Source organism: Sciurus carolinensis, unplaced genomic scaffold (assembly GCF_902686445.1).
Source record: "Sciurus carolinensis unplaced genomic scaffold, mSciCar1.2, whole genome shotgun sequence".
NCBI classification, from domain to species: domain Eukaryota; kingdom Metazoa; phylum Chordata; class Mammalia; order Rodentia; family Sciuridae; genus Sciurus; species Sciurus carolinensis.
In genome coordinates, this window is record NW_025920147.1 from 1,240,595 (window position 1) to 1,260,825 (window position 20,231).

The following is a 20,231-nucleotide window of genomic DNA, read 5'->3' on the forward strand; positions in this document are numbered from 1 at the left end:
AACTTTTTATAGCTACTGTGTATTTTGTCTATAATGTTTAAACATAACTTGCTCACAAAAATGATTTTTTTGTCTGCTATTCTTACTGAAATCATCTATGATATTAAATCAGAATTTTGCTTTTCTTGACTCTCACATGCCTTGGAAATATTTGTTTTAGTTATGTAAACCCAGAGATGTGGTGGGCAAAAGCAGGGATACAGCAATTTGGAGACCAGTCTCCGTAATTTGGTGAGGCCCCAAACAACTTAGCAAGATCCTGTCACAAAATTTAAAAAAATGAAAAATTCTAGGGTTGTGGCTCAGTAGTTAAGCTCCCCAGATTTTTTAAAAATTGAATTTGATATACTAAAACTGGATTATTCTTCTCCCCTTTTAAAATATGTTCTTTCTGTCAACAGTAGTTGCATATTTTTCTTTTGGCTCAGATTTAGATGTACTACATAGTATGTTAATCATAATATTTAATTTGTTCTTAAGTAATTTCTTTTCCTAAGCTTTTATTTTACAATGAAATCATTTGCCATTCCTCTTTTAACACAAAATTTACAATCTTTCTCTACTTTTCTCACCAAGTCTACAAAGTATTATTTTATTCTTTGGTTATCTATCAATATTTCTCATATATGAAATATGTTTGACTATAAAAAAGCTAACAAAGATTTGGTCTCATTCCAAAACACATTGAAAAATAAATTCAATAAAGTGTTTCAAAGTTAATGCAGTAAAATGGACCATATACATGTTAGAAATCATTTTAAATTGTGTTCCTACTAGGATGTAGTAGATCATTATGTTACTATGTGAAATATAAGAATTTTAATTAAGTTTGGGAAATAATCATTTTATTTGCTATTTGTGTATTTACTTGTTATTTAAATAGCTGTATTTTAAATAAATTTATTTTACCAAGTTTTGTTTCATAGTTTTTGTCTCTGGCAAAAAGTAGAATACACACGATTCTTTCAGGTTGTTAAAGAAGACAAAAAAATGATTGATTAGATTGATAATTTTCACAGGGCTAATGGGATATGGTCCTTAGGTATTTGTCTAGAAATAATTTTAATGTGTTTCTATATAATCAGGTCTATTGGTTTATCTTTAGTGTAGTTATAATAAAATCTAATCACCAAAAATATGCACATAAAATTCATTTTAATAATTTGCACAATATTTACTTAATATTATTTTTATGAAATAATTCTACTCCTACAAATGATCACCTTTAATGAATACTATTTGTGTATGTGGAATTTGAAATATAGTACTTTTTTCTTTTATTCAACAAAAGTTTAATACCTATGAAGTATACTTAAATTATTTTCTCTGAAATATTCTATTTTCTAAGTATTTACACTTTTGTCATGCTTGATTATATTGCAGTGAATCGGTGTTAAATAAATAGAAACTCCAAATTTTGTCTTTCTCACCTTACAAAAACAACAAAAAGTCATTCCTAAAACAGTCTAAACTTATTTAGTATACACTGTGCACAGTGAATTAAGTATGAATTTAGAAATCTAAACCTACTTGAATAGGTTTAGAGAAAACTCCTAAAATGGGGTTATTTGAATGTATACAGTTTGTTTCTGTTGCAATTTTATGTGACATAAAGGTAGTTAAGCTAGTCAGGAATTAGAATGCAAATATTCTTATTTGTAATAAAATAATGAAAAAAATATTCTTGGGTACCATAAAAATATACTGTATGTATTCTATAATTTATCATAGATTTGATTTACAAAAACTAAGGAGAGTTTAGAATTTAACCTTCATTTCTTTTGACTCATAATTAGAAATGTTTGATACTTGAATGATTTATGTAACTATAATAGATGATGATTATATAAAAACTGTATAGAAAGTTGAGTTGTTATCTCTTTAATTTGGGGGGGTTTAATTTTAAAGCAGCCTTTTTATTTGTTAATGTCACATAAAAATTTAAACATGTTACTGATGCATTTTAGTAGAGATGCCCCTCCCTCCATCTCACCACCCCATCCTCATTCCCCTCCAGAATTAAGAATCTAAGAGAAGTAACCATAAAACCAAGTTTGTGGAATTCTTCATCCAGAGTGTTTACATGATGATTCGATTAACATAAACCATCTTACTAAATGTCTTTTTTCCATTTTAAAAAGTTACTTTGAATGCTTTTTACAATAAAATTCAGTACAGAATTTCAATAGATTAAAAAATGCTTTCCCCAATCCCTCACAGCACTGTTTTTTTTATAGCAGAAAACAATCAAGAGCAGATCACTAATCTGTATGGAGCAATCTCCAAATTATGCCAAACAGTGATTTATTTATCCTTCCCTCACATTCTCAAAGAAATTTAAAAATGAAAAAGAAAATAAAATACATGTTTTTTAAAGCGAAAAATTGGAAGTGACCCTTTCCACACAGTACACAGTTAATAGTGTCAATAATTCATATCTTGTAACAAAGTGTATGGATATGAGTTATTTTACAAAATTTTCAGTGTCAAAAAGGAAATTAAGGCCATCAGATTCACAGCTTAAAATTTATGTAAAAGAAATATGAAAATAGTCTGTGCTTTTGAGATGGCTCTGCACTGTATATCCTTAAGGATTATCATACATCTTTACCTTAAGGAAGGCAGTTGACTTGAGAAGTTTACATAATTGCATAGCTTCTGTTGGATGATTTTGGGGCTCCCTGCTGGTGGAATACTTCTTCCTCAACAACCACTCCAGTTAGTTCTTCCTCTTCAGGTATGGTTGTTTAAAAGACCATACTTATTTGTATAACCTCCTCTCTATGTGAAAATTTCAGTATAACCTACACATCTTCACCAGTGCCCAAGAATTCTGGTTCTTCCAGAAGAGGTCAGTGGGAGGACTGGCTGTGACACCAGCATTTGCAGCCCCCATTGAAACAGTCTGACCAGCCTTCAGCACATATCTTGAAGTATGTTGTGAGGATCAATGTGTCTACAATTTTCTTGATCACCTCTGCCTACCATTGTTTGATCCTGTTCACAAGTGTTTTTCAATTGAATAAATTTCCCATCAACCTAGATCTCTTCAATGCACACATTCCCAGTGACTGAGGTGGAATGAAAGATGCTGCTGACACTACTGCTGACCTTTGATTCTTCCAACTGAACTCCCTTCTGCTTTCCTCTACTTGCACACAGACTACAACTTGAGGATGCACAGGGCACTGACACATGGGAAGAAGGACTTGTAGAGGGCTTCAGCAGCTCCTCTTTGCCTTTTAGGAGTTTCCTGTAAGCACAGCTTTCAAGTTTAACATCAAGAAGTTGTTCATAATCAGTCAGCTGTTGCTGCACCTGATCCTTTATCCCTTATTTCCCCATCCCTCTCTCTTTGTCAGCATGCAGTGAATGTTTTCTCTTTCTTTGCAAGCAATCCCTCAAACTCTTGAATTCTTTTCAAACATGCTCTATCTAGACTTTTGTAGAATAGAAAGTTGAGATGAAAGGTTTTCAATTCTCACAGGACTTTCCCTCATTTATTCCCTGGCACTGTTGACAGTATCAGTCAGTATTCGTCCCTGAGGACAGTCTGGGATTCTCAAGTTTGGCATGGTAAATCTGCTCTACCTCTTCCTTGTATAGCCTCACTTGGGCGTCATGTTGCTTTCTCACTTCATGAAGGACTTGAGCCTACTTATACACATACTCAATCTGACATCCAGAATCCACTTTTACCATGTGTGTTTCATACTTTCTTGTCTCATTAATCTCTTCATACATGTTTTTACAAAACTCCAAATCCTCAGGAAGACTCTGAAAGAGATTCTCCAAATCCACTTTAAGTAAAGTTTCTTTGTGTTTTTGGCACAAAAATACCTGGGCAAGCTGATCCTTCAGGTCCTCTAAATCTCCCTCTAAACTTGTTTTGAACACCAAGTGTAAAGTAGCTAGAGCTGCATCTTTAGAGTTTAGTGCTGCTCCACATTCTCAAAGCTTGATATAGGCTCAATTAAGATCAGATTCTTTCTTAGCATAATTGAGGAGAAGCTAATCATACTTGGTCTGGCATTTACCCAACTCAATCTGCAGCTTGGCCGATTCTTGAGTTGCATCCTCTAGCACCAGTCATGCATGGACCAGCTTGGTTTCTTATAGCACCTTGAGTCCCTTGAACTAGTGACTGTGTACCTCTTTCCACTCAGTCACCTGCAGCTGCAACCCACTCTTCTGTCTCAGACTGTGCACATTGTTGATGTACAGGGCCAGTGGGTTATTGAACTCATGGAGGTCCTCCTTCTGCAGCTGCAACAGTTGCGTGGGGCTCCTCAGAGTAGTGGGGACACCAGCGCCAATGCCTGTCCACCGCGACAAGGAGGTCGCTGTCGCCATGGCAGGCAGTGAGCCATTCTGGTGGGGAGAACTCAGCAATGGGACAGTTGGCAGAGAAAAGTTTGCAGGGGCTAAGCCAAGACCAAAAGCACAAACTGGCGACCCACCCTTGGATTCTGAGTCCACGCGGGGAGGGAGAAGCACCTAGGATAGAGGCAGCGGGTTAAGGAACAAAGAGCAAAGGGGGAGTGCCAGGAATCAATCAGTGGATCCTAAATTGTCTTTTGTGAGAAAATATGCACACAGGCAAGGTCTGAACAGGAAAGAGGATGGTGACCAGGAGGCAGAGCAGATCCATGTAGCCACCACCAAGTCTCTGGCTCCCACAGCAGTTTGTTCCTCTCAGGCTGAGTTGAAGCTGCTGCAGGCTGGGAACAAGGACCTTTAATTTTTTTCTGGTAGTATTGCAAGCATTAAAAACTTTAACTTTGTGATTGAAAGTAAAGAATAGTCGTTAATTTACACAATGTGTATTTATATTCTAATTCTAAGGTTTACAATATGATCTTAGGATTATTAATCCTCTTTTGCTCATTTTATTCATCTTTAAAATAGGGATTTATTAAAGTAATACTTTTTGAGCACTCATGTTTCTGATTGCTGTTACAAAAAATATTACTAGTTTAGTAGATTAAAACAAAACTGAGAAGCTGAAGAAAGAATCCCATGCCTTGCTTTTTCTATCTTCTAGGACTTGGTAGAATTCTTGACCTGTGGCTTCTGTTGATCATTTAAAGTAGGAGAACCAGACTGAGGCTTCACTTTGCATGACTTCATCTTTGCTTTCTGTCATGTGTTCTCTAGAATCTGCTTCAATCACTCAAGTTTGAAAAGGCCTTGCAATTACACTGAGTTGACCTGGCTCTTCTAGGGTGATCTACTTAGCATGTGACTGACAACATTAATCCTACCTACAAACTTAATTTCCTCTGGTCATATAACACTGAATCTTCTCCAGATGTTGAGATTAGGATGGGAACATCTTTGAAAAGATATTTTTAGACCTCTCACAAATGCAAATTATGCAGGCACTATTCTATATTTTTGTGTATTGTATGAAGGTGAAATTAATTTATAAATTTATATAAATCTTAAAATCAAAGTTCATAAATTTCAGAGTATAAGTTTGTATTTCATATTCACAAGAACCTATGTACTTGTTATTATCTCCACTTTACAGAACATTCAACTGAATAGTAATATTAATAATGACTGTCTCAGAGTAATTGCAATTATTATTTGGAAATGCTGTCAGGACTAAATAAAATGACTTTGCTGAATTGTTAAATGATATATAACAGTATATTAAAATTATTAATATTGTATTCTTGGCTTTTATTATTCTTATTCCATATTCCATATAACACTCTTCTCAAATAGGATTACTCTGAAGAAGTAAATACTTATAACTTCTACTAAAATATTACAGATTAAATCATATATTTATAATCTCTCCCCCCAAAAATTCTGAATATTAAGTGGATATAAGAAGTGTAAGCAAATAAAGCATAAAGAATAAGGAAAATTAGAGCATGGCAGCAACATCACATTTACAACTGGAACTAAGTCATAAGTGACTTAGAATAGCAAAGATAATTAGACCATAAACCCACAAAAGGGGAATTTCACATATAAAATAAATCACATAATAAAATTTTAAAGACTCAAGAGCTGAAATGACTGGAGTCTTTTAAAGTATAACTGCTGTTGGTTCAAAATTTAAGATCATTTGTTTAAAAAATATGACATGATTAAAATCTTAGAACATAACTTACCCAACCAGTTTACCCTGTGGAGCTGTTGAAAGAGAAATTGAACCCTAGAATATTGCCAGTTGAATACCTGTTGTAGAAAATTTGGGCTGCTACAGAAAATACAATATGCTGAATAGTTTTCAAACAATACAGATTCAGTTTCTTTTAGTGTCTGAAACTGGGTAGTCCAAGATCAGGGTACCAGAACAGTCAGTCTTTGGTAAGGGCCAATTTCCTGGTTCCCAGTGCCTTCTCACTGGGTCCTACATGGTGGAAGGGTTCCCGTGTGCACTCACAACCCTGTTTTGTGAGAACACCAGTCCCATAGGTCACATAATCACATCCCACTGCCCCCTTCTAGTATCAACACCCTGTGGGTTAGGATCTCAACATATGAATTTGAGGCGGACACAAACATGGAGACCATTAACAGTACTTCACCCAGTAAGATCTGTTTTCTGAGTGCACCCCTCCCACAGTGATAGTGAGTAGCAGCTCAGATCTATTACTAGGACTGGAGAATTTCTCTTCGCTTATCCAGACATGAGTGGGAAATAAGTCCCTACCATCAGCTCTCTGAAGACATGTGGTGATACATCACTTATGAAAAGTAAAAGAGCTACAGGATCATCTTATGGTAAGATGTATATTCCAGATCACTGATTGCTCTTCCTTGGATCAGATAATTTATCAGAGATCACAGATGTTCTTCTTCCCTGTTTGCCTTTGTTCACTCTAGTGCAATTTTCTCCCTAAGCATACAAACATCTCTCAATAAGTGCAGAGCAATTTTTTTTTTCATTAGGCTTTTATTTTTCTTTTACCTTTGTAGTTATCTTTGAATAATCAATGTGCAAACAATATAATGGAATGAATTACATTTAGTTGTATGCAAATGGCTCTTGAACACCTTAATAAGTATGCTAAGGCAATTATAAAGAACTTTTTTCTTAGTAATATAAAAATAATATTAAAGTGTTGCCATATCTAGGGTTCACTGGAAAAGAGCCATAGTGCCATCCTGAGAGAACACCTCCCTGAAAGTTCACACTTCAATTGTGAAAATTCTAAAATATACTAGTTTCAGAATATATAGTCAAGCAGAAGGTTATGTGGGTTAAAAGTATTTATTCTTGAAACTTGGCAGCATTTTACTTTTCAGTTATTGTACAACCCCGATTATTTTCACTATACTTAGGTATTCAGCACACTTTAAGTGAAATTCAGGTTCTGGTATTTTAAAGCTCATTACCTTTAGAATAATAAATACTATCTCTTCAGGAGAGCCAAATTAGAGATGGATATAGTTAGCAACCTAACAGAATGGCAACATTTTTTATAACATCCTAAATGTTGCAATGAGCCATATCTTACATATGCCACCTTATGTACAGAAAATTTTAGATCTGAGACTATTCCAGAGGAAATCAGCCTCAGACACATTCTTCATGTGAAAGTTTGCAAGGCACTCCCCTCTCCCAAGAAACCATAAGATCATGGATTGGTTTTTAGGCAAACAAATCAAAAGAAGAAGCATCCAAGTTCCTAATTCAGTCATTTCAAGAAATAGAATTTACAAATACTCCACAGATAGACCTGAATATTTTATTTAAATAACAAGAGATTAACTACAAGAAGCATATAATCAAATACATTTTTCTCATAGTTAAGGTGTGTAATGCATAAATAAATGAAAAATAATATTTACATTCAGTTTTATAACTAGAATTCAAGTTTGGCTAATAAATCTTAATTTTATAAATGTATTAATTTTGAAATACAACATGAAAGAGGCAGTATTGTCAGATATACAATTGAATTATTATAACAGAAATAACAACAATGAACAGAGAAAGAGGTTTCTGATAGAAAATTCCTTTTGTTATCAGTAAATAGAAACACCTGAGTGTATTTCAGATGATTTTCATTCAAAGGCTATCAGAATTGACTGCTAAGAATATTAAATAGCTTCTGGAAAAATCAGCAACACTCAGGCAGCTGTAGCATTTGCTTGGTCTCACAGAGTAATTTGCTAGAGAATAAAGCAGAACTCGGAGTGTTACAAGTTTTAAAAATTAATTTTTATCCCATTTTATTAAAACTAGCCTCTTCACAATCTTCTGATTTTGATGGGACTTGGAAGTGAGGAGGTGGGAGGAAGTGGACAGGGAGTGGGTATGGAGGAGGGCATGACAGATCATGGTGACAGCCAGGGATATACATCACCTCACACTGAGTTCAGCATACCCATTCAGCTTCACTTCATCAGGAATCTCTTACCCTTCACAGTCAGAAGCCAACTTAAATGTCAATGTTTTTAAAGCTTTGACATCATCAACAATCTGCTGTAAGTTATCAGCCTCTATAACTACATCAGGACTATCAACCAGGCCAGCAGAGAAGAGTTCCTGCAATATACCATTGACCATATCTCTTCTTGGAGAAAACTCAAATCACATATTATTAAGTCCCTTCCTGGAGTTTCTCAATCTTAAAACAAGGGGCACAGCACAAGAAACATCTCTGTACTCTTCACTCACATTGGGGTTGGCCACAAGATTTGTGCACAGAGGGTGACTCTATTTGCTGGGGGATGCTGCAGATATTCACCAAGGCCTCTGGATTTTCTTAGTTTTCATGACTTTTCTTAAGAAGTAGCTATTTTCCCCTCTTCACTTTTCTCATCCACCTGTTGTCACTCCACTCCCAGTTCCTACCTTTAGTTTTATGGAGGTGTCCACTTGACAACGGAACTACTCTTACCTTCTTGACTCTTTGGTCTATGTCTGGCATCTGGTAAGGAGACTCTCAATCAAGTACTCTCTGTTGTTGGATTTCTGGAAGTGTTTGTATTTTGAAAGTTCTGCTGCTGTGGGTCTTTTGCAATGATCTTTTTGAAGACACAGTGAAAGTAATTTTCTAAGGACTTGTAATTTTTCATCATTTATTTTCTACTTGGGTTTCTAAAGTGGGTGCATCATTTTGCAAAGTCAGCATTAACACTTTCATGGAAGGTTATTTGTGATAAGTTGCTGCTCTTGGTACTATTACAATGGTGTAATTCCCAAACCCCACATGTCAGCCTTGAAGTTGTAGCCTCTTGCTAGTTTCATGACTTCAGGTGCCATCCATCAACTCATGCCAAGACATTTTTTTTACTTTATTACTTGTATCATCACCCCCTGTTGCTGAGAATGCATTTACCCCCAAATCTACTCTGTTCTTGAGCTGTCTTTGGTTGACAATGGATCTGATGATGTCCAACATCAAGCCTTCACTTAGCAATTTCATGACCAGCCAAAGTTAATCGTTTACCACAAAAGAGGTGTAATAGGTCACTACATTGGAAAGGCTGTACTGACTCATGGTTTGAATTTCTTTTAATGATTCATTCACACTGTTCTGTCATTTTTCCAACTTGATAACTTTATTGCTACACATTCTTGCCTGGGCTTGCATAGGGTAGCCTGAATCACAGTAGTAACTCTACTTTCCACAACTTTCTGCAGCTTATATGCACCACTGTATATGGGCCAGCCAGGGCCAGGGCCTGGGACCTGCTGGGACTGAAGCAGGCACTGCTGTCATAGTCACAGGAGCCTCTGACTTGTTGTCACCTGGGCCACCTCCTAGGGAAGCTGGATATGCATAGGCAAGCTGCTGGGCTCCAGTATGATGCTGCCAGAGGAGAGCAGGACAGAAGAAACCTTTCACTTGAAACTTCCCTTGCCTCGCCACAGACACCTCTTGGCCAGCACACACCCTCCCTTCCTGAAACTGCCAAAGAATTATTGATCGTTTTAATTGACACATGCAATAAAGTTCTATAAGCCAAAGAGTAAGGAAACAGGTCATTCTCAGTTCAAAAAAGGAGAGCTATTAGGTTTCAATACAAAAGTTAAGATATTGGAAGTTTTCTTTGTATAGGAATTTATCAATTCAAGAAAAATTAGCTATAAATGTTGAGGAGTGATGTTATTTCATGAGAAGGAAAAATTCACCTTAGTTCTGTCCACTAATTAAAATGCACTGATGATCCACATCATCAAATAAAATGCATTTCACTAAGATTTGTTTTACTACTTTTCAGGCAACTTCATGAATAATCAAATATTTGCAGGAAACAGCTTGTATGAAAACGAAACAAAACAAAACCAGGCATGTAATAAATTCAATTTCAAAGATATTAAAAACATGCAAAAAGAAACAAAAATAAGATTTTGTATCCATCCAATTTATTGACTCTTGATTTTACTTTTTGCACTTTAGGGATCTTGTTAAGGAAGTGGGGTCCTAAGCTGACATGGTGAAGATTTGGGCCTACTTTCTTCTATTAGGTTCATGATCTCTGTTCTAGTGCCTAAGTGTTTGATCTCTTTGAGTTGATTTTTCTGCAGGGTGAGAAATAGAGGTTTACTTTCCTTTTGCTACATATGAATTTCAAGGTTTCCCCATACCATTTGTTGAAGAGACTATCTTTTCTCCAATGTATGTTTTTGGCACATTTGTCTAGTAAGAAATAATCCTATATATGAGAAAATAATTACAACATGCACCTCAGATAAAGCCTGAATCTCCAGTATATATAAAGAACTTAGAAAACTTAATACTCCCCCCAAAAAATAACACAATCAATTAAATGGGCTAAGGAATGGAAAAGACACTTCACAGAAGAAAAAATATAATTGATTAACAAATACATGAAAAAGTATTCATCATCTTTAGCAATTAGGGAAATTCAAATCAAAACTATTCTGAGATTTCATCTCACTTCAGTCAGAATGGTAATTATGAAGAATGCAAGCAACAATAGGTGTTGTTGAGCATGTGGGAAAAATGGTACACTCACACATTTCTGGTGGGGCAGCAAATTGGTGCAACCACTCTGGAAAGCAGTATGGATCTGGAAAGCACTATGCAGATTCCTCAGAAAACTTGGAATGGAACCACCATTTGACCCAGTATTTCCACTCCTTAGTTTATACCCAAAGGACTTAAAATCAGTATACTACAGGGACACAGACACATAAATGTTTATAGCAGCTCAACTCACAATAGCTAAACTATGATACCAACCTAAATACCCTCCAACAGATAAATGGATAAAGAAAATGTGATAAATAAACAATGGAATATTATTCAGCCTTAAATAAGAATGAAATCATGGCAGTTGCAGGTGAGTGGATGGAGCTGGAGAATATCATGCTAAGCTAAATAAGCCAATCCCAAACAAAGATTGAATGTTTTCTCTGATACACAGATGATTCATAATGCAGGTGGTAGGAAATAATGGAGGAACTTTGAATGGTGTAGAGAGGAGTGAGTGGAGAGAAGGGATGTGGGGAACAGAAGGACAGTGGAATGAGATAGACATTATTACCCTGTACACACGTATGATTACACTATGGATGTGAATCTGCACCATGTACAGCCAGAGAATGGAGTGGTTGTGCGCCATTTGAATACAATGTGTCAAAATGCATTCTACTGTCATGTATAACTAATTAAAATAAGTAAAAAATTTTCAAGAAACAAAATAAAAAATTATGGGAAATTAAAAAAACCTTAAACTCTAAGTGTAATATTGTTTTACATAAGAAAAAATGTACTCTTTAGAGCATCATTGAGTTTTTCTATAATTTCAAGTTATATGCTACCAAGAAAAACAAAAAAGGAACAGAAAAATAAAAATGTATTAATATCTCAAGAAATGTTCTAATCACACAAAAATGTGATACTTTTTAATAGTAATTTCAGAGAAAAAACCTAGTACCCAAAAAGGAAAACTTAAATAAAGGTGTATTTATTTAGGTAAAGTTTCTAATGCAATGGAAGCTAAACAAAACATGTAAGTATTTATTTCTCAAATTTATTGTTTCACACAGGTGTCTCTAGCAAGTAGTTACCTATATTTCATATATTAAATTAAATGTACATAAAATATCAGAGAATATTTTGCTGAGGAGGTTACAGTTGTATTTCAACATAGCTGTCTGTTCTGTGCATTCTTTCTGAGAGGTAATATTTAAGAAAAGAAAAAGAAGAAAGAAAGAAGAGTGAATTAATAGGAATCAAAGCCAAAATTAACACATTTGAATAAAGCAATATGGTGGAATAGGTAATGCATGTATATGAATATTATATCAGATTATGTAAATTTTGCAATAATATAAATAAATATAAGATGCATGTATGATTATACCACATGTAAAGTATAAAGTGAATGTTATATTACACATGTATAAGTGACAATAATTAATATTAATATAAGATATTTAAATATATTAAAATATATTCAACATATTACATTGTCTATTTTATATTGCTATAAATTATACATAAATTCCTACTGAACCCTATAAAAATAAAATTAGTTATTTGTACCAAATGAATAATTTTCTAGAAAAGCTGAAAATTCTGAAAGTTGATGACAAAACATTTGGAAATATTATCATTCAGTATAATGAGAAATGCATAAAATTTTAAAAGAACTGTCCATAACCAAAATACCATTCCAATTTATTCAAATAATGATTTGAAAGATAATTATAAATCATTTAACAATATTTTAGAACATATAAAGAAATGTTTATAATATGAAGATACCTTAGACTCCATAAACCCCCCAAAATAAACATAAGCCTAAGAGAACCTACTCTTAGGTTCTGAGCACCTTCTGAACACCTTGGCTAGGAGGAATTCTTGACCTTCTTTTTTCTGTCTGTTTTTCTCTCTGTGTTCCATCACATTTTCTACTGCCTACGTTACATCTGCCTGAAGTACTAGTTACTCCATATTGACATGTCTTAAAGAGTCAGTGGTCTCTCTGACTGTAATGCAGTGCACTCTGTCCCCAAATCCATAAACTGCAAATGAGAGTAGAAGATTACATGGTGAAGTCCAGTTTGAAATAAACTCACTGTTACACAACAACCCCAAGACACACTGACAGAAGTAAGTTGCATACTGTGAAGGAACCACATAAAAGTCAAGAAATATCCATCCAAGTAGATGTGCAAATCTTACTGTAGCAACACAAGAAATATGGAAAAACAAGGTAATGTGCCATCTAAAATTTATGACTTCAAAAGGCGACTGTGACTAGGTGAGATTCTTGGCAGTCAGGGCTGCTGAGGAAGAGGAGTGGTGGCAGCGGTGACTGGGACCAGTGTGGGGATGATGGATTTACCACCTGGGGCTAGCAGCCTCCTCGCACAACCAGCCTCTCTGGCCCTGGCAGTGGGCAAACCCGCTTGCCCCTTCGGGGCGGGTTCTGCTCTCACCTGCTACAGCAAGGACCAGGAGGATGACAAGGAGCACGAAGGCATTGTCAGCAGGAGCTGGGTGGACGGCTAGCTGATTCCCCAGGAGCAGCAACAGCTCTTTGGATTGATCAGCCATGAACTGCAGCACCTCCAGGTGGCTGCTTCCCTCAAGAGCAAGTTTCAGGTGGCCAGGAGCACGGCCAACCTCAACAGGGACCTCAAAGTGACTGCAACAAAGGGAGCCAGGATACTCTCAGGAGAGTGACCCCTTCACTCCTTCTGCATTAATGCAAGAACTGTGCTCCCCAGGGCCAGCGACCCTGTGGTGGCCTGCAATAGACTGACGGTAGGAACAGAGTAGAAGACTAGAAGTTGTGGCTGCTGTCTTGGTCCCTGGTCAATGGTTGCTGTTTACAAAGTCATTAGGAGAGCAGGGAGATCGAGCCTATGGATGATCAGATGACATGATATTTCTGATATGAATCCAAGCTACAAATGCCTGGTATCATGAGACTGATCACCAAAGATCTGTCTGAATCCTACTCCATTTATATGTATAGATATTGTATCCACAACTGGACATAGCTGTGCTTCTTGGCCATGGTAGGGAAAGAGTGTGTAGGTGTCATCATTTGCAAGTTGGATATGCCCAAAAAATGTTTTTCAGAGGTTATATTGTCATATTAGCTGTGGATTCCATATACCGGAGAAATGGCAGTGGTAGTAACTTGGTTAAGAAAGCTACATATGCCATGGTTGAAGGAGACTGCAATGAGGTTGTTTTGGAAACAGAAATAACAAATAACAAATAAATCTGCTTTGAAACTTTATTCAAACCTTGGTTTTGTTTGAGATAAGAGGATGTTCAGACTGTATTTAAATGAAGTTGATGTACAGAGTACTGTGGTGCAGCCTATAATTCCAGTGGCTCAGGAGGCTGAGGTAGGAGGACCATGAGTTCAATCAGCCTAACAGACAGAAAGGCACTAAGAAAGCCAATGAGACCCTGTCTATAAATAAAATACAAAAGAAAAAAAATGGGACTGGGGGTGTGGCTTAATGGTTGAGTGCCCCTGAGATCAATTCCCAGTACCCTCCCCAAAAAATAATAAAATAAAAATAAAAAATAAATGGAGTTGATGCTCTGCAACTTAAACTGTGGCTGAATTGAGAAGTTGACATCAAGGAATAACTTCCATCCACACAGAATTGAGCTTTGCATGAAATGCAGAAATTGTACAGAATTGCTTCCCAGGTGGATTTAGTAAGTTACATGAAGCAATTCCCTGTCAGTGTCTCATTGTGTGTCCCATAATATTTGCTGCACTTTGGCATAGCATATTTGATCTGAATTAAAAGAGATTGTTTTAAACTTTAAGAGATATTTTGGTATGAACAAGATGTGCCAGTTCCTGGCCAATTTTTGTTCATTTACAGAGCCTGTTGACAATATTATTTACGTAGTGATCATTTTATCATAGAACCAGTAAATGGAACATGATTTTTGTGCCTTAAAATAGCCAATGTAGGTTATAAAAGTCTCTGAGTATATAACATATCACACAAACCTGCCATAGTTTTCTGAAATGGTTGAGGGACAAGCTTCAATTTCATGTTTTATTTTTTCAAATATTAAATTCTCCAATCTTGAATATTGGTAGCTCAGTGAATAGTGAATGAAGAAAAATGTAGGGTGGTGTATTGTCTTATAATAAGTAAAGTAACAAACTGCACCCGCCAATGTCTGCATAGATAAGAATATTTGTCTTCATCTCTGGTTTTGAATGCATGCTCTCTTTTCCTTTTCTTTAAATTCTTTATAAGAAAACTTTGTTTTACTTCAACTCTAAATTTGGTAATAAATTATTTCAGATTTTTTAACTGGGATACATTTTCCAGCTAAGTAACAGAGTGGTTTACTTTAGAAGTTCTTCCTTTCTTTTTTTTTTTTTGTACTAATTAGTTATATATGACAGCAGAATGTATTTTGACACAAATTCTCATTTCTCTGGTTGTACACAATGCAGAGTCACACCCATTGTGTCTCAATTATACATGAACACAGGTAACAAAGTTCATCTTATTCCAACACCCTACCCACCCTACCCGCTCCTTCACCCCCTCCCCTTTCTTCACCCCCCTCTGCCCAATTCAAATTTCTCCATTCTTCCCTAGCCCTCCCCCCACATTACATAACAGCATCTGCATATCAGAGAAAACAATGGGCCTTTGGATTTTGGGAAATGTCTTATTTTGCTTAGGATTATATTCTCCACTTCCATCCATTAACCTGAAAATGCCATGATTTCATTAAGACTGAGTATAATCAATCCATTGTGCATGTATAACACATTTTCTTTATCTAATCATCTGTTGAGGGTAACCTGGGTTGGTTACATAGTTTAGCTATTGTGAATTCAGTTGCTATAAACATTGATGAGGCTGTGTCAATGTAGTATACTGATTTTAAGTCCTTTGGTTATAAACCAGGGAGTGGGATAGCTGGGTTAAATGGGGGTTCCATTCCAAGTTTTCTGAGGAATCTCCATAGTGCTTTCCAGAATGGTTGCAATTTGCAGTCCCATCAGCAGTGTGTGAGTGTACCTTTTTTCCCACATGCTCACCAACACTATTTTATTCATTTTATTCTTCAAAATGGACTAGAATGTGATTATTTATTTTATTTATTTATTTATTTTTTGCGCTGCTGGGGATCGAACCCAGGGCCTTGTGCTTGCAGGGCAAGCACTTTACCGACTGAGTTATCTCCCCAGCCCTAGAGTGAGATTAAATCAGTGTATTATTGATTTGCATTTCTCTAATTGCTACATATGATGAATACTTTTTCATGTTTGTTGATCAATTGTATTTCTTTTTTTTCTTTTATTTTCTTTTTTATAGAAATACTGATTTTAAGTAAACAGAATAAGGTCACCTCTAGGCGTCGTCATCTTTCAGCCTAAAAATTAGCAAAAACTGTTGAAAACAAGGCACGTTTTTTTCCCCATACTTGCTATGTTGCTCCAGTTACCAAAAAAAAAAATTAATGCAAATGTTAAACATAAAAATAGAAGTCTTGAGAGTTTTTTTAAAAAGTGTATAAAAAGCCCCACAAAATGTGTCAAGGTTCCTGATTCTACTGAATAGCACCAGTTAAGAGGAGTAAAAGATGTTAAAAACCATCACAGCAGCATTTCAGAAATGCAGCTTGCCCGACCTCCTGTTCCCCTAAAAAATGACATCATGGAATAAAAAAGGATTTTAAAATCTCTGGAGGGAGGATGGAGCTTTTATTGCAGTTTTTCCCCCGGCCATCTCTTAGATGAGGGGAAAAAGTTAGGAATGTGCTTCTGTCCCTGGCTGTCACTGGCTTGAATCCAGAAAGGATGAGGTATCTGGGGACCTATGCCTACTGGAGAGGGGATGAGGGGGGTGTACCTCACTAGGTTCCCTCCATCACGCCCCTCACACAGGGAAGGAGATAACTGAGAAGCCCAACTTCTCCTATGTAATATCCAGCAGCTTATATATAACTCTGGCCCACCCCTTCCTGAACACCCCAGAGGCTTCTATTGCAGTTTCCAGGAGGGATTTAGCTAAGGTGGCCACTGCCCTTGGGTTGGGGGAGGAATAGCCCTGAATGAGAAGATGATGAGGTCATCCCTGCTGAATCACCATCATGGTGGGAAATACTCTAATGGCCTTGTACTGAGGCAAAGATTCAACTATGTGTCACTTCCTCTTCTGGTAGCCCTAGGTAAAAAAGCATTCATGCTGGGCCTTTAAAATGTCCCTCAGCTACATGTCTACAACTGCACACTCCTGTAAACAGAGCTGTAGACAGTTTTAAAAAGTCTTGCGATAACAGTCTTGGGTGATTTGGCATTTCAACCTGAGTATCAGAGGGCTGTGAGTATGTAGTTTTGGTATCTTAGCCATTGTTTCTGAGTGGTAAACCCAGGAGGGAGGAAAAAGCCATTTTACTATGTACTTCAATTTTAAAGTTTTAGAAGAAAAAATGAGCACCATGTTTGGCTGCTCTGAGCAACTAGGTCGGAATTGTGCACAAGGAGGTGGTACCTCAGCCACCCCCTGCAGGAGAGGGTCAGGTGGCTCTGCTCCCAGAGAGCAGGAGGACTAAGGTATGCGGGGAGACCCCACACAGCTCTGCTGAGAGGGCAGAGCGGGGTGCCTGTTAGGGATCAGGGTGCTTTCTGGGTCCTGGCTCTGTCCCAGGCACCCCAGTGCCCCAGCAGGCCAGGGTAGAACTATTCAAATGCAAAGTAGTCCTTCAAGGGGGTGAAGAAGTTTCTGATGACCGGCACGCTCCAGGACCTTCCAAGCAGCTTCTGCCAGGCACCACGACCCATGTTGGACACATCCGTGTAGTGTACAAGAAATCTGAAGATCCTCTCGAGCTCGGTGCACCACAGAACCTCTTCTTTGCCATTCATGACAATAGGGAAAAGTTGTTTTTTCCCATTTGATCGAGTTGGACTTGGTGATTATTATCTGCACTTTCTTTAACTTTGCTGTCCTACTGAATTCCAAGCAGTCCTGCAGCTCAAGCTTATCATTCTTTGATGCTATCACAGGACTGTTCATCCCTGGTAGGGTTCCCCAAAAGTATCGGGCCCTGTGAGCAGCAGACAATTTGATGGCGTCAATCATCACCGGGTTGCACTCCAGGAACCGTGAGATGTCCCTCTTGTTGCCGACCTTCATGGCTACAACATTCTCAAACATCCAAAAGAATGGCCGGTCATCCCCCTCTTTGGGGCGCGAGTAATTGAGCAGGTGGTAGAATTCGAAGAAGAGTCTGCCAGTGCCCTCATACAGGCCTTTCCGGACCGGATTCACATTTGATAGGTCATTGCCTGGGCTTCCGCAAATCACCAAATCAAATGGACCCCACTCTTCAATGTTTTTCTTGGTGATATTCCTTACGTCATTCACATATTTGATATTTCCCTCCTGTTTAATGGTTCCGAGGGCAATGGATTCTTCACACACTTCAGAGGTGACATACTTCTCCACTTTAATGCCCAACTCTTTGAGAACCAAGTAACCTGTGGCATTTCCATCGAACAGTGACAGGACTCTAATGGGATGCCATTTGGCTGCAGGAATCTCAGGGTACACCTTGGGGGCCTCGTATTCAAGCCCCATGTCACTGGTGAAGAAGGCCTGCAGGCACACATTCCAGTCCTTCCTGCACTGCAGGACCCCATGGCAGTGCTGGGGGAGACACAGGTAGCAGCTCCAGGACTCCTGAAGCTTGGTGTCTGCAGCTGTGCCTGTGCCCACCAGCACTTCCAAGCACTCTACACAGAAGCACCGGCAACAGCTAGTATTGCTGCAGAGAAGCAGCTCACAGCCCTCGCAGCACACGGTACAATAGGACTGATAACCATCATCATCGTACATGTAGAAGAGCTTGAGGAAGCGATCCCGGCAGGTCTGGCAGAGACCACCCTTAAAGAGAGGGTGGAAGAACACAGGATTTTTCCAACCACAGGACAAACAGCTATCTTCGAGACTGGCCTTGTTATTGGTGACATCAGAAGCCATTTGTTCTTGGCTCTGATCTTCCTCTCTGCGGTCTTTGCCATTGTTATTACTGTTGGTCTTCAGGCGCTTGGTTGGGGGACAGTAGTCAGAGGTGGCAGAGTCATCAGCTGTGCGTCTTCGACTCTTGTTCTCGTATTTCCTTGATTCTAAGTTCTTATTGCCTGCACGATGCACCTTTGCCTTATTAACCACTTGTTGCTTGCTTTTGGGTTTGAGGCCCTCGATCCCAGTGGACTTGAAGCCCCCGTGGGCCCACTCCAGCATGGACTTCAGCTGGTCTTCCAATGAGTCTCCAGGGCTGCTGGGGAAGGTCTTGACAGCTCGTACCCTGGCTTTCTCCAGGGCGTGGTACATGGCCTTCCTGTATGACAACAGTTTATTGAAGGTGACCAGGTTAAAATGCTGACTGAACAGCCCCAAGGCCACCAGTTTGTCTGCAGAGACCTCAGAGAACTTGCCATCTCCAAACCACTGGACCCATCGCTCATGGTACATGGCCTGGCGCTTGGAGGTAGCTTTCCAGGAAGCCACCATAGCAGACCACCAAGAGAAGCCCTTGATCTTTCCCCACACCAGGTCCCCTATTCCAAACTCCTTCCCATCCTGCTACTCCATGTTGTCTGCATCTCTCCCCTCTGTGTCCACCTGGGGGGGGCCTCTGTGTTCTCCTGTTGGCTGTCCTCAGCCAGGCCAGCATAGGGGGTACTGCTGCTCTGTGGGGGTCACGTTGTCATCAGTGAGGTCGATGGTGAGGTAAGAACTAGACGGAGATGGCCACAGTGTACCTGCCCCCGATGCTGTTGCCCACTGCCTTAAGGACCTGGTAGCCAGGAACTCCACGGGAGACTCGTCCACGTGACTGCGGCCCTGGTGGCCTAGGGTGGAAAGTGGGGAGGGCCTGTACCTCTCTCTACTGGAGGCACTGCTATTTCCATTTCGGACTGCTGGGCTTTCAGACCGCGTCCTGGTTTCCTGGAACAGTCCCGGCATCACAGGAGTGTCAGAGCCGTCCCCATCTTCCTCACCATCTCCTTCTCTTGTCAGATCCTGAGTGTAACTGAGCAGGCTGGAGACTTCCCTCTTGGACAGACGGGAGCTGGATCTGCGTCCTCTGATCTCTGCGGATGGCTTCCAGGATGGGGGGGAGGAGACGTCTTTGGAGTCAGAGGACTTGTCACTGCAGGCCCCGTTGATGATGATGGTGGAGTCCTCCCTCCCGCTGGCGCCCTTCTCTTCACTGAGGTGTCTGGTGTCCCCCTTCATTGTTTCCTGCTGCGGGGATGGCTCG

General features: G+C 38.6%; 1 protein-coding gene and 2 pseudogenes across 1 annotated transcript; 1 reads left to right on the forward strand and 2 right to left on the reverse strand.

Annotated features, from left to right (window-relative positions):
* Nucleotides 1–2,639: 2,639 nt before the first annotated feature.
* LOC124974419 (lamin-B1-like) lies at nucleotides 2,640–4,353 on the reverse strand (annotated as a pseudogene).
* An 8,930-nt stretch (nucleotides 4,354–13,283) lies between these two features.
* On the forward strand, nucleotides 13,284–14,543 carry LOC124974406 (N-alpha-acetyltransferase 30-like; annotated as a pseudogene).
* A 3,097-nt stretch (nucleotides 14,544–17,640) lies between these two features.
* LOC124974418 (DNA (cytosine-5)-methyltransferase 3B-like) lies at nucleotides 17,641–20,206 on the reverse strand. The gene is given in 4 exon segments (XM_047537697.1): nucleotides 17,641–17,854; nucleotides 17,856–19,594; nucleotides 19,597–19,666; nucleotides 19,668–20,206. Coding segments are annotated over 4 exon segments (2,562 nt in total).
* Nucleotides 20,207–20,231: the final 25 nt, after the last annotated feature.